Here is a 13,193-nt window from a genome sequence, read left to right on the forward strand (position 1 = left end):
ATTTTCCGAGTTTATTACCATTTTAAGAATATTAATTCATTTCAAAGAGTGTTCGACCTAACTAAAGAAAACTAGAATATTATAGTTTCTTTTATTTTTCTTATGGTGGTCTTAGTAATCTGCCAATTTTTGAAGGTTTAAATGCTAAAAAGATACACTTGATCCGAGTTTAGTTTCTAATTAGTTACTATTACTTACAAATAATAACACCACTTTTCAATTTGTAATAAAATGAAAACAACCAAACTTTTCAGCCTATTCAAGAACATGACCTGGCTCTGATTTTATAAAGGCTAACAGTTACTGCACTTTATATATGTTTTGAGGAATCTTCTATAAATAGCAATGCATAAATCATCCTAGTACATTACATAAAAGTGACAAAACCGAATAAACAAAATCAGCTTAATCCAACACGAGACACTATGACATCTCCTAGCTTTACAACACATGTTATTACTAATGTATCAGTTACAACATTCATCATTGAAGAGGAATGGAATTATGTACTCTCCCACTGAAAAGGGCTTCTTCCTTCTACGTTTTATTCTGTGAACAGCCACACAATCAATCAGCAATGCTCCTTGGGGTTCATTTTTTGACATCTCATTTGGTATACGTCTTACCCGGTTGTCACAGCCTCGTCAGCATTATACATTATTTATAGAGTTACTTTTGTTGACACCCTGTAGCTCCATTGGAGAGTTTGCGATGCTACCGACTGAACCCATGGTCTGTGAGCTCAACTGAGGACTGGCTGGACAGGCTTCTGGATTACCAGCACCCATCGGATGAATGGCCCCGGAACTGAGCTGTGGGCTCATCGGAGTTCTCTGGCTCATTTGCTGGGGACTGGCCTGCTGTTGCTGTTGCTGTTGCTGTTGCTGTTGCTGAGTCATTTGGTGGGGAATCCCCACGCTTGAAGGTGATCCGACTGGTGGAGGTGAAACAACAGCTTGCAATGGTGACGTTGTTTCTTGCTGCTGTGGCTGTGGCAGCGGGTGCTGCTGTAGTTGTTGTTGCAGCTGTTGCTGCATCTGCTGTTGCTGTTGTTGCTGCTGCTGCTGCTGCTGCTGCATCTGTAGTTGCTGCTGCTGTTGTTGTTGCTGTAAGTGTAGCTGCTGCTGCTGCTGAAGCTGGTGTTGCTGTTGTTGCTGCTGGTTCATGTAAGGATTCATTCCCGGTACCTTTGGTGGACCCATAGCTGTACGTTGCATCTGGTTCATATTGGCCCGGTTTAGAGCAGCAGGGCCGAGCATGGAAAGATTTGATCCTGGATGCATCTGTCTAGCGCCAGGTATGCCTCCAATACTCGACTGCGGGTTTCCCAACAAATTCGCTCTGTTTTGGTTTCCCAACTTCATTTTCATGAAAGCTTGCTGCTGTGGATTAAGCGTCCCGGATCTAATGGCATTAGTAAGACTTGCAGCAGAAGTCAGATTCATGGGGTTCTGGTTCATATTTCCTATGGTTGACATAGACCCCATCGGTGCAGAAATGCCCGATCCACTCACACCCCTAGCCCCACCGATTCCCATGACATTACCCAAGCCATTAACTCCAAGCCCCATCATATTATTGCCAATATTTCCCATCCCGACGTTTCCAAGGCCAGGCATCATTTTTCTTTGCATTGCTAACTGCTGCTGCTGCTGCGGCTGAAGAAGTTGCGATTGTTGCTGTTGTTGCATCATCTGAAACTGGAGAGCTGTAGACTTGTTCGTCGTATGAGGCCCCAGCTGCATGCTAGCATTCTGAGCTATATTATTCAGATGCTGCATCGAGTTCGTTGGGAGCATCCTTTGGAACTGGGGATGCTGCTGTGGCATTTGAGGTTGCTGTTGCATAGGCGCCAGTTGTTCGGGTTGCTGAGGCCTCGAAGACACTGAAACCCCAGGTAGAAGTCCTTGGGACATTTGAATTGCCTGAGCACCTCCTGGAGGCAGCACCCTCATGCCTTGTAGGTTTTGCGATGAGGTTGAATTACCACTGTTGCTCGGTTTTGCGACATCACTTGATTGCTGCAGGGAAAAACCTTCAGAAAACTGCTGCATCTCAGGTGCTGCGCTAGTGGGAGATATTCCCGAAGGATTGGGCTGGGTCCCTGAGTTAGGATTCATCCGAACAGGTTTTGGTTGGACGTGATCCTCCATGTGATAACCTTCCCGTGTCATCTGCTCAAGTATATATTATCAGCAGCAAATTGAGCTAAATCACAATCGTTGAATTTTTAACTAAAAAGTGCTGACATACCAGTAAAGAATACTGCGCTGCAAGTACATCGGCCATGTGCTGCGTAAGCAAAACATTTTGCAAGGAAGAAGCAAAATGAGTAAGTAGTTACAGAAACAAGAAACGTCATCGTGTTTATCAAAGAAAATTGATGCTTGAAAAGCTTACAGTATTTGGCAACGTTGGAAGGTAATCCTCTGCAGCCAAGTAATCTGCGTCCTCTATCTCCCCTATATGAATTGCAACGGCACCATCATATGGTTTCTCAGACATGATCATCCTAGTTCTGGACTTTTGGACCACTTGGAAGGTATTACCTGACAGATCAATTGTCAGGATCGGCCAAGTTCAGTTTGCCGATATTATAGTAGAAATATTAAGATTGTTAATTCACCTTGAAGAATGCGCTCTGTCTGAATAAAGTTCAAAATCCTGGTCTTGCAAACATTCATGCTACCACCAACCAGGGACTTTGACAGTGGCATTTGACATGTTTCATCTTTCAAATTCTCATTGTTTGAATCACTTGAGAAATGAGACATCAGCTGTTGAGATGAAAATGCATTAGGCTTCCTGATGGGATACTCCTCCACCTTACCCTTTTTGCAATTAAGTTGAAACCTGAAAGCAAAAAAAATCATTATATCCAACATAAACAAATAATTCCAGACAAGACAACGTTCGAGGATATAATTCAACCTATTATAGAATATCAGATATTACAAGAAGCCATTAGAAGTTTGTTTTCCTACAGTGGATTCTGTAATAAGTTCAATGGTTGTTGCGACTCAAGTTCATGCGCAGAAGGACAAACACTCACGAAAAGTCTTTCACTGAATCTTACCCAGACGGTGCTAGATTCACCCAGAGTGCAACAGAATATGTAAATATGATATCTACTTGATAATTTGGTGGCATGAAAACTAAAATCAGAATGACGACAAAAATTTGAGGATATTGATTGATGGGGATACCTCATAGCTACCATTTCTATCTTCGAGAATCTTTCCAATGTGGTCTGATCACCCAATGTCTGACTCCCAACAATAGGGCTGCTCGCATTTATTGGTAAGCTCATATTGCCAACACTTGCTGGAGAGCCAACTCCACTCATTGCAGGGGTCTTAGGAAGAGAATTAGATCTGCGTTTTGCAGCTGCCTGTGCATGAGTATGCCTCTGCACAGAGTCATTAGCACTTGAAGTGAAAGACGGGTTGCCACCAACACCAACAGATGTGACTGCAGATTTATCCTTTTGTGATGATACGAGCCCACTAGTTACAACAGCTCCAAATTGATGCCCCATAGAGCCACTAGAAAATTCTCCAGATCTCGACGACAAAGGAGATTGAGGCAAGCCACTGCCAGAAACATGAGGACTCTGAACTAATTTTCTTTTCTGGAAAGGGTCTTCCTTTCTAGAATTATTATCAAGAGGCTGTCCAAGATTGTTCCAAGGAGATTGAGGGAAGCCGGATCTCATCATCTGATGTGGCATCCTTTGCGGCAACCGTGACTGCTGGGAGTCGATATTTGCTAATTCATTCTCTCCCATGGCCACACGACCATCGGGTTTATCCAATCTATCTGTCTCAACAGGTTCTTCCTTCAGGTTGTATCTTATTCCTTGCTGTCCAACACTGAATGGCATCTGCCCTCCTTCCTGATTTAGACTCCCTTCAAATGCCTGCTGAGGGAACTTTTGCATGCCATTGTTAGCATACTGCATGACTCTTCCAATTGACTGCTGCTGTATTAATGTGTTCTTCCAGTGAGATTCAGACCCATGTAATGAATCCATCTGTGAACCAAAATGCTGTATATTTCCCTCAGGACCTGCATGTGTAAGCCTAGCCTTCTTGTTGGTCAATGGAGATGATTGTCCATCTTGATTCTCCCTCTTGCCGTGAAGAGAAGCAGCAATGTTATCAGCGAATGGGATCATCATGTCCTGCCCACCAGGAGAACCTACAGAGGCATTCAAAAGTGCTCCTGTCCGCTGATCCTTCATCATTCTTGGGCTTACGCCTCCGGTATATTTTGACTGGTAGGATGCCATAGGAGAAGGCAGAAGAGAGCCGTCCGACCCAAAGCTATTGCTCCTTAGTTGAAGCATAGCATTCGAATTATTTTGACTGTTTGTATTCTCATAGGCAGGTTGCTGCATTAAAGTTCCTGCATCTCCCAGCCTAGAACTTTCTGGAACTCTATCAAGACTTGCCTTCTTTCCATGGTTATTAGCTTCAGAAATCTGCCTCAATCTTTTCCTTCGCATGCTGCGTAGTTCTAAATTTAACTAAACACAGAGGTAACACCAAAAATTATAACATGAAACCTAAAAACCATAAAGGGAAAAAAGAATAGACAAACCTTATTTTGAACTGGATCTTCAGATAGTTTTTCTAGCTGTGGGGATGGATCAAGACAAAGTTGCGGTTGTATAGCTTTCAAAATTCTAGACTCCACTTCCTTTACTCAAAAACATATTAATTCCAAGTAAGAAAATTATCCTTCAACTGCACAAATCAGAGCAGAGGATCACTTACCATCAGATCACCATATGTCCAACCATTCTCTGAAATAGCTGGAATATCCTTAACTATATTTTCTAGTGACATTTTAAGAGACACTCTGTTAATTGCAGGTGGGCTTTCGCCAGAAGCCATGTTAACTCCTTCAGCAAAGCACTTCCGATAATCTCGCACCTGTGTTAATAATTACATTAAATTAGGATCTGCTCGATTCCTCATAACATAAATTTCTTCGTTTTATTTAATGTTTCACTTTAAAAGCATTTTGAGAAGAAGGATCCATTAAGGTAATTGTAGTTGAGACAAACTATCACTAACAACTCTATTTTGGACATTGGATAGCTTACCTCACAGATAATTGTCCCATCAATATATTTGCAAGGTATGTCATCAAGAATATCTCCCGGCAATCGACCAGATTCAATTGCCTTCAACCAAAAAAAGCAAGTAAGATTTTTAAAATAATTAAATCATAAAAATTGATGGTTTTAATATGAGGAATTTGACTAGAGTTTCTATAAAACATGGGATCCAAATATTTATGTTGATTCTATAATAATTACAAATGCATATCAAACAATAAAAGTATGTACAACTTGGAAAACAAAATGACATGAAGGTTAACAAAATCTGCCAATCAACATACAGCAAAGTCAACAGTTAATCAACCGTGATAAGTGGTCCTGTTAAGTAGGGAAAAGAGTGTTTGCCATTTCATTTAGATTAACACAAGTTATAGCACTATAAAACTAATGCTAAAATCCTCTAAAAGGGAGATATATAGCAAACCTACCGAAAAAAGAGCCTCTGATGCTCTATCATATGGATGCAATAACTTCGGTACATTGATGGATGTCTGGTTGGCAGATTCATTCTGAAGATTCATAGTGAACATAGTCAACCAACACACAAATTACACAAAAAAATCTCATTTTTAACATGGGACCCTTAATTTCTTTCATACAAAATTTAAGAGGGATAATGAATGGCAGACCTCAACAGGTTTCCCGATTGAATATCCATCCGGAAAAAGTCTAAGAGTGAATGAAACTTCATTATCTGGCGAACAAGGATCGAAGAGAAAGCAATCAAGCACAATAGTAGTAATTAATACAATACGATGAAGCCAAATATTTTAAGAAAATGAGAGCAAAATAAGAATCTTGTGTATATATTTTAACAAGATATCTACATACCTCCAATTTTAGTGATTCCCCTGTTTTCCCTGGCCTCTCCCTGTCCAATAAAGATCGAAATCGTTACGAAATGCAGCTGGAATTAGCAACTATGTAGAGATAAAAGCTTCAAAGTGCCCTTTTTTCCTCACTGAGTTAAATCATAATTCATCATGTTTTGTCTTTATAACAAACATCTCAATTTCTATCCAGCTCCCAATGCAATTTCATTCAACAAACCCCAAATCACATGTTGAGACGCAAAATCTAGGGGGAAAGAAAAAGAAACGCATGTAGAGCTCGTTCTAACTGAAAAGCCTCAAATACTCACCAAAATCGATAATTCTTCTCACGGGAAAAGATTTAATTAGCTAATTCTACAATTCATACAGCATATACATTCGCAAATCGAAATTGCGAAAAACATAAAGAGGGAAATTAGCAAGCGCACCAGCTTCCGAGCAGACAGCGAAGCGGCATCAGTTTTCTGCTTCGATGCAGCGATTTGGGAATCGATCAATTCGTCATCTTCGGCGCGTACAACGTTCGCATTTGACGGCAGCGGTTTGGGGCGAAATCGCCTACCTGTTTTGGAGACCTTAAACGAGATCCCCATAGCTTGGATCTCTACAAGCTGAATTCACTACCTCGAGAACTAGAATAATGGAGTACAATTCATGTATTGAAGAGACGATTGCATAAATGAATTTGCTTTTTCTTTTGTGTCTGACTGGGTGTGTATGTTTGATGAGAGAGACGCAATCTTATGTAGAACTCTTGAACAAAAATACATTATTTTTAGTCGATAATAATCTTTTTAGGAGGATAATAGTAATTTGTTGTTTATTAGTACTATAATACTACTATTACTAAAAAACTTTTAACTCCCTCCGTCCTATAACACATCAGAGTATTCATTATATATTTTAGTCTATCCCATAAGCATTTTTTCTAATTTTAGAAATTTTATATTTTTCGATAAAAAACCTATTCTCTGTTAATAATACTTTAATTATTTTTTCTTTCTATTTTTTAATTTTACCAATTATATATTAAAATTTGTGCTTAATCCAAAATTCATACTCTTTTAGGATGGATGGAATACTTTTTAATGGCCTTTTTCAAATTAATCAACTCAAATTTGCACTATACTATTTTTTTTAGTATATTTTTTATTTTTTTTGTTTGGATGGACAAGGAATTATCACAATTCAAATTATCTCAATTCATGATTATCATTGTAAAGATTAAATGAATTAATCTATCCATTTCATGAAATGAGATGCAGGACGAATTTAAATACTACTAATAAGAGTAATATTTAAGGGACTGGTGTGTACATATATATGCAGTATGAGTATAAAAACCACATTATTTCAATTGGAAAATGAATCTTAATCTACGAAACTAGATATACTAATTAAATATTGACTAATTTTAGAGTACTAGAAGTAGTAGTATTAAAGGAAGAAATACATGCAGCAATGAACTTTCGAAAAAATGAAATACTATTACATAGCAAAGCCGCACTTTCACATTATAAAATAGATTACTGTTTAACGTTAAACCATAGATAATTATGATTAATGGAAATAAATAATGAATGAGTCAATATCAAATGAAAATGAAACCAAATGTTTGTTGGCAAAAACAATTGGGTCATAATTCTGACTTATTTGTAAATTAAATTGGGCCTAATTAGGGGCCCATAGTATTTGGTCCCATTAAATAAGTAGTCCATTATTATCTTTAATTATTATAAATATCCACGTCTGATTCTGGCTTTCCACGTCAGAATTCCAAACTACAATTTTTCCTTGCATATTTTGAAAGTCGGACCATTTTTATAACTTGCTCTACAAATATCATGCCATAATTTATGTATGTATGTTGAGTCTTTGATATGGTACAATCAATTGCGAACATAAATTATAAATACAGAAACAATTAATAACAAAATCGAAGTATATACAAAAACAAACAAGCTGGTCAAAACCACTATAAGAAAAACACCGAACAAACACAAACAAATCCCGGCGTTGTCCATCAACCCCTCTACTAGAAAAGAATGGTTTCACATCAGCTCTAAGTCGAACAGAAATTCTAACAACCATCAAATACAGAACATAAGCAATAACAATACTTAACAACAAATGATCCATCTTATAGTATAATTTTGTTTTTAGAGAAAAAAATTGTTTCATCCTTCAATTTCATTGCAAAGTGTACAATATGTTAAGGTCTTGATATCATAGATAGTGAGAGTGGAAAATCAACTGCCTAAGACATTACCAATCAAGAAGTTGCTATAATAATACAATAAAAGAATGATAAAGTACAACTTGGAAAAATTGAAACACTAATCTTTTTGATAAGGGAAGTTATTTAGGTCAAATGGTTCTTCAGCCTTGAAATTGTGTGCAACATTCTCTTGATGATTATGGTATGGCCCTCTCACAGCAGATCTGAACAAGAAGCAAATATTGATAAGTCTACAAAATTAAAATTAATTACAATAATAGTATTGGAGTAATAAATTCACCACACAATCGTAGAACATATCGTATGCAATTGATGAATTTTATTCAATTTTCGCTTTAAAATGTCCGGACGATAATTTCGTCCAAGCACATGTTTCCCAAACATTTTTGCAAAAATAGGAACATTGTTTTTGTTTTTTTTTTTGGTTTTTTTTTTGGCAATCATCCTGCATTGGGATATATTCTGTAAAATGCTCAAATGATTAGACAAAACCGAATATTTACATGTAATAAAATTATGGAAAAACCATTACTAGCACATGACTAATATTATTGAATTTCCAAAGAATGAAAAAGGGATAGTTACATGCTGAAACTGAAAATATAGAAACACGGAGTATCATTTTTATTGTTGGCATATTAAACTTATTCATATCATAACTAAATATCTCAACTAGTATAATCTATAAAATTTCCATTAGATTCTCACTCTAGACTTAATATAAAATTATGTTTCTCCCTCCAAAATTCAAAAGTATAAATTGTAGAAATCACTAAAATCGGGATGGATTCGATCACGAACCCAATAATTAAAGTAGAAAATAAAAATAAAAGATGCATACCTATCTTTTCTCTTCTCAAGAAACCTATGAAGTGATGATCTCCTTGCAATTGGCAAATCTACAATAAAAAAAAAACATCAATACACAAACAATTCACAGAAATCATCCATTTTCTTCTAAAATTACCTGATCCACTACCCTCAGAGGTAGTCGAGAGCTCTTCTTCACCTCCCGAGCTCGACGGCCCAGCTTCACTCACTCTAGCCTTGCAGGGGTTCGACGAAATGCCAACGTGCTGCTTCCCAGCTTGCGGCCGCGGCGGTAGCCCCTCGCGCGGGCTTGACGTCGCGGCCACGGGATTCGGCCGTTCCATGCTCGTGGCCGTGATGCCGTAAGACATCTTCGAACCGCTCTTTTTGGCTACGTGCACTACGTCTCGAACCTTATCCGCCGGAAAATCATCGAAAACCAACACTTTTCCTGAGTAAAAGATCGTCAACTGCGCAATCTTGGGATCTTTGCTGTTACCACCTTTGCTGAAAGAGAAACAAGAATTGTAGGAATTGTTTAGCTCTTACTGAATTGCCTACCTACACAATTAGAAACACAGTCATGCTAATCCACTTTCTTCACAACTAAAATTTGAGTGTGGATTAAAACATTAAGAATGTTATATAACCTCATTTTTTAAAAGGAAAGAAACTCACCTCAAAATGATATTGTTGTGATATTTATGTCACCTTGGAAAAGAAATTTGAATAATTACTTAAAGTTAGACTATTAATTAAGCATAGTTGGTAGTTAAAAATAAAATTTTAAAAGAAAAATATAATTAATTAAAAGATACTATTTGAGTATTTAGTTGATAATTTTTAATAGAATTAAAAAACTAATTATAAAGAGATATAGAAACAAGTAAGTATTTAACATTAAAAAATATTAAAATATACCCCTATATTTGTACCGACTCACACCTGACCAATTAATTGACCAATTAATTTGAGAGGTAGCGTCGTACCGACTAACATAATTTAAAATAATATGCATAAAAGTGTATATAGGGTAGGGATTTTTTACTACTTTCCAATTTCACCAAACTCATGATTTTTTTAATCCACAAATTGCATAGGCAAATTGCTTCACAATCCATTTCTAGTACTAATTAATTAATGCAGACGCGATTAATTATTTAATGGCTTAAAAAATTAATTAAATGCCGCAAAACATTATCAACGTGATCGGGTATTAAATGAGTGAACAGTGCTGTAAAAAAATGGCAAATACCATGTGCTAGCTTTATCCGAAGCCTCTTCCACCACACAAATCGGAATTTCCGCCGCCGTATGCGCAGATATCCCACAGTTTACCGGTGAATCGGTGTTCGCAGGTTTCGTCGCAGCAAGAGATGATCCAGGCTTCACTGAAATCAAAGGAAGCAAAACAAAAAAAAAAACTGATTTTACAGCTGAAAAGGTGAATTAACTGTTTAAATCAGTTTAATTTATCCCTAAATTCGCCAGATCTATCTCTATTATGTGAGAATTTCTTACCTAGAGTTTCGAGGCTTTCAACTTTTCCACCGATTTCGAGATTCAAATCTCTGAGGGTACCTTTCTGCTTCATGTACTGGCTGAGGAGATTGCAGGTTTGGGCGAAATTCGACGTCTCGATCGCCTTCCCTTTACTCCGGCCATGAGAGGAGTCTTTCGCACTCCACATGTTCGACGAATTGACGAGCTGAAAAAGAAGGTTTTTTTGTTGAGCTGGAAATTTTGTGGTTTGCGTTTGTTTGATGAATTACTCCTTGTTTAGAAGTTGGGGGGAATGAATGATGGAAAATTGGGAGTAAATAGGAAAAGGGGAAGTTAGGCGAGGAGGGGGGCAAACAGTTGGAATAGTAGCATATCGAATTTCATGTGCTTGAATTTCGATATTATTTTGAATTTGTGTGATGGAGGAAAGAATGTGTGGTCTGTTCATTAAACACGTGATAATTGAGAGTGGAGATACAGTGAAAAGGAATTGGTTGTGGTGGGGTAGGCTAGGGTGGGGGAGTATAGATGCATGTACTTATTCAACAAAATTGTGGACCTTGTGAAAGGGGGCATTGGTATACAACATGTCAACATGCATATAGATTCTAGAAAAATGGTGGCACTTGTGGAAAGGGGCAAAGGACAAAGGTGGGTGAAACACATGCACAAAATTGGACTTTGGTTCTCACATGACATGAGAGTATGTTTTGAGTTTGTCCGAATATGTAAGTTCGATTTGGTTAAGTGGCGAATTCATAAAATACTTGAATATGTTAGTTCAATTTGGTTAAGTGGCCAATCCATAACATACTTTTGGAGGGGACGGATCCATTGGTTGAAATGGTATGCAATTGAAGTGAACAAATGAATGAAGAAGAGTTTTTGTTACTTTAATAAGACGAATATTTTAATTTCAAAAGGTGGGTTGATATAAAAAAAATTCTTAGAGCAATGTTATTTGGTGTCATCTTCGAAAAGAATTTGTGGATTGGAAGTAGCCATGATATTTTCAGCCAATCCCAAGGAAGGGTCAGCTAAATATGTAATTCAATACTATATTTTTAAATAATCGAGGTTAATTGATTTTTTATCAAACAAGAAAGTAATCTTAATTCATAATTTAACTAAAAATCTTGCAATAATATCACATCTTTTATTTAATTAATACTATGTGTTAATATAGAATACATAATATTTGATAAATCACATTTAGAAAATCATATTACTCACAACATTACTTTTTTAACAAATAGTAAATGAGAATGAGTGTGAATCTTAGTTGCCTAATAATGTCACATGAAATTTAGTTAGTGTTTGCTAAAATGTGTACAAGTGGGGATTTCTTTTCGCTGCTACTAGAACAAAAACTTCAAAAATAGTCACGAATAAAACAAATACTACTAACACATTAAATTCTTTGGCAACCAACCCTAGTCCGCATATACAACTCGATAATACTCATAAGTGTCAAAGTCATACATACAAATATACAATATAGTACTATATGAGATCAAGAATAAACAAAAGGGGATTAAGCATCCGCACCAAGCTAATTTTTATATCATTGTCGAATTTTTAGTGAATAGCTATGTAAAATTTCATATTTTCATAACGAAACATGAAAAAAAATTAATGTCGCACAATTTCAAATCATAACCTAAAATGTAAATATTTAGCAAAACAAATTTATGCATTCATTCCTAACTCTAGACGATTTATCTGCCTTACCAAATATGCGCCAAGAGATAAATTTGACATGGCAAATCGGATATGGCTTTTGGATAACTATGAAGTAGAACAAAGCTTTAATATTTCATTGACCATAATGCCCTTCTACAGTAGTTGACCGTTATGGTTAAACATAGATGGATAGAGAGATTTAATAAATTTGTCACATGTCAAAATGAAAATTAATTGCTATGTATTTCATATGTGCACGATATTCATTTGTAAGTTATCATACTATAAATTTTGTAGTAGTACTTCTTTTACTATTTCTCAGATAAATTAACTCTCTAGTAGTACATTAATTCAAATTCCTAAAATAAAAAAAAATTCTAAGTTATTTATTCAGTACGTCTTCTCGGCTATGAACAATCACACCTCGTCATGCATGTCTAGAACACTATCGGACATCAACAACGTATCATGCATGTCTAGAACACTATCGGACATCAACAACGTATCATGCGAATATCGTGCACAACTCCTTGAACTTGAGAATGGAGCTAATTAAGGTCGCCATAGCGAAATAGTACTTATCAAGAGAAGTGTTCGAGGGGATTTCAGTGTTGGGGCCTCGCTTGCTTTAATTTTCTCTTTGTTATTTTAATCTTTATGGGAGCACTTTTAGTATTGAGGGAATGAAGCAGAGTGGAGAATTTTTGTGATTGCATTGCTAATCTTAATTACATGAACACATATTTAAAATAATTTTGGCTGAAATTTTACTATCAGATCCACAATATCAGAACTTTACAATTCTCAAATCATTAACATGTTTTTATCAGATTCAAGTTTTCAAATGATTACACTTCAAATGATAGTGCAGACAAGGAAAAATTGCTCATGTCAATTCACCCAACATATTTGGTTGTTTTACCGTAAATAAATCGTTTTAATGACAAAAACAATTATATTTAATCTGTATTTACTTTACTTATTACTTATAGTGTAC

At 36.4% G+C, this 13,193-nt stretch overlaps 2 protein-coding genes across 2 annotated transcripts; both read right to left on the reverse strand.

Annotated features, from left to right (window-relative positions):
* Positions 1-300: 300 nt before the first annotated feature.
* On the reverse strand, positions 301-6,701 carry LOC121797729 (protein PHYTOCHROME-DEPENDENT LATE-FLOWERING-like). Its single transcript, XM_042196419.1, has 12 exons — positions 6,390-6,701; positions 5,960-5,999; positions 5,758-5,822; positions 5,557-5,637; positions 5,111-5,191; positions 4,779-4,937; positions 4,603-4,701; positions 3,207-4,528; positions 2,627-2,853; positions 2,401-2,549; positions 2,254-2,292; positions 301-2,174 (listed from the first exon to the last, which is right to left on the reverse strand). Exons 1-12 carry the CDS (start codon positions 6,552-6,554, stop codon positions 651-653), a joined length of 3,951 nt encoding a protein of 1,316 aa, XP_042052353.1. The 5' UTR covers positions 6,555-6,701; the 3' UTR covers positions 301-650.
* A 1,416-nt stretch (positions 6,702-8,117) lies between these two features.
* Positions 8,118-10,911, reverse strand: LOC121801399 (protein TIFY 10b-like). The gene is made up of 5 exons (XM_042200882.1): positions 10,532-10,911; positions 10,266-10,401; positions 9,168-9,517; positions 9,042-9,099; positions 8,118-8,403 (listed from the first exon to the last, which is right to left on the reverse strand). Exons 1-5 carry the CDS (start codon positions 10,698-10,700, stop codon positions 8,298-8,300), a joined length of 819 nt encoding a protein of 272 aa, XP_042056816.1. The 5' UTR covers positions 10,701-10,911; the 3' UTR covers positions 8,118-8,297.
* Between the last annotated feature and the right edge of the window lie 2,282 nt (positions 10,912-13,193).

The sequence above is a fragment of the Salvia splendens genome, chromosome 4 (genome assembly GCF_004379255.2).
Source record: "Salvia splendens isolate huo1 chromosome 4, SspV2, whole genome shotgun sequence".
Classification (NCBI taxonomy): domain Eukaryota; kingdom Viridiplantae; phylum Streptophyta; class Magnoliopsida; order Lamiales; family Lamiaceae; genus Salvia; species Salvia splendens.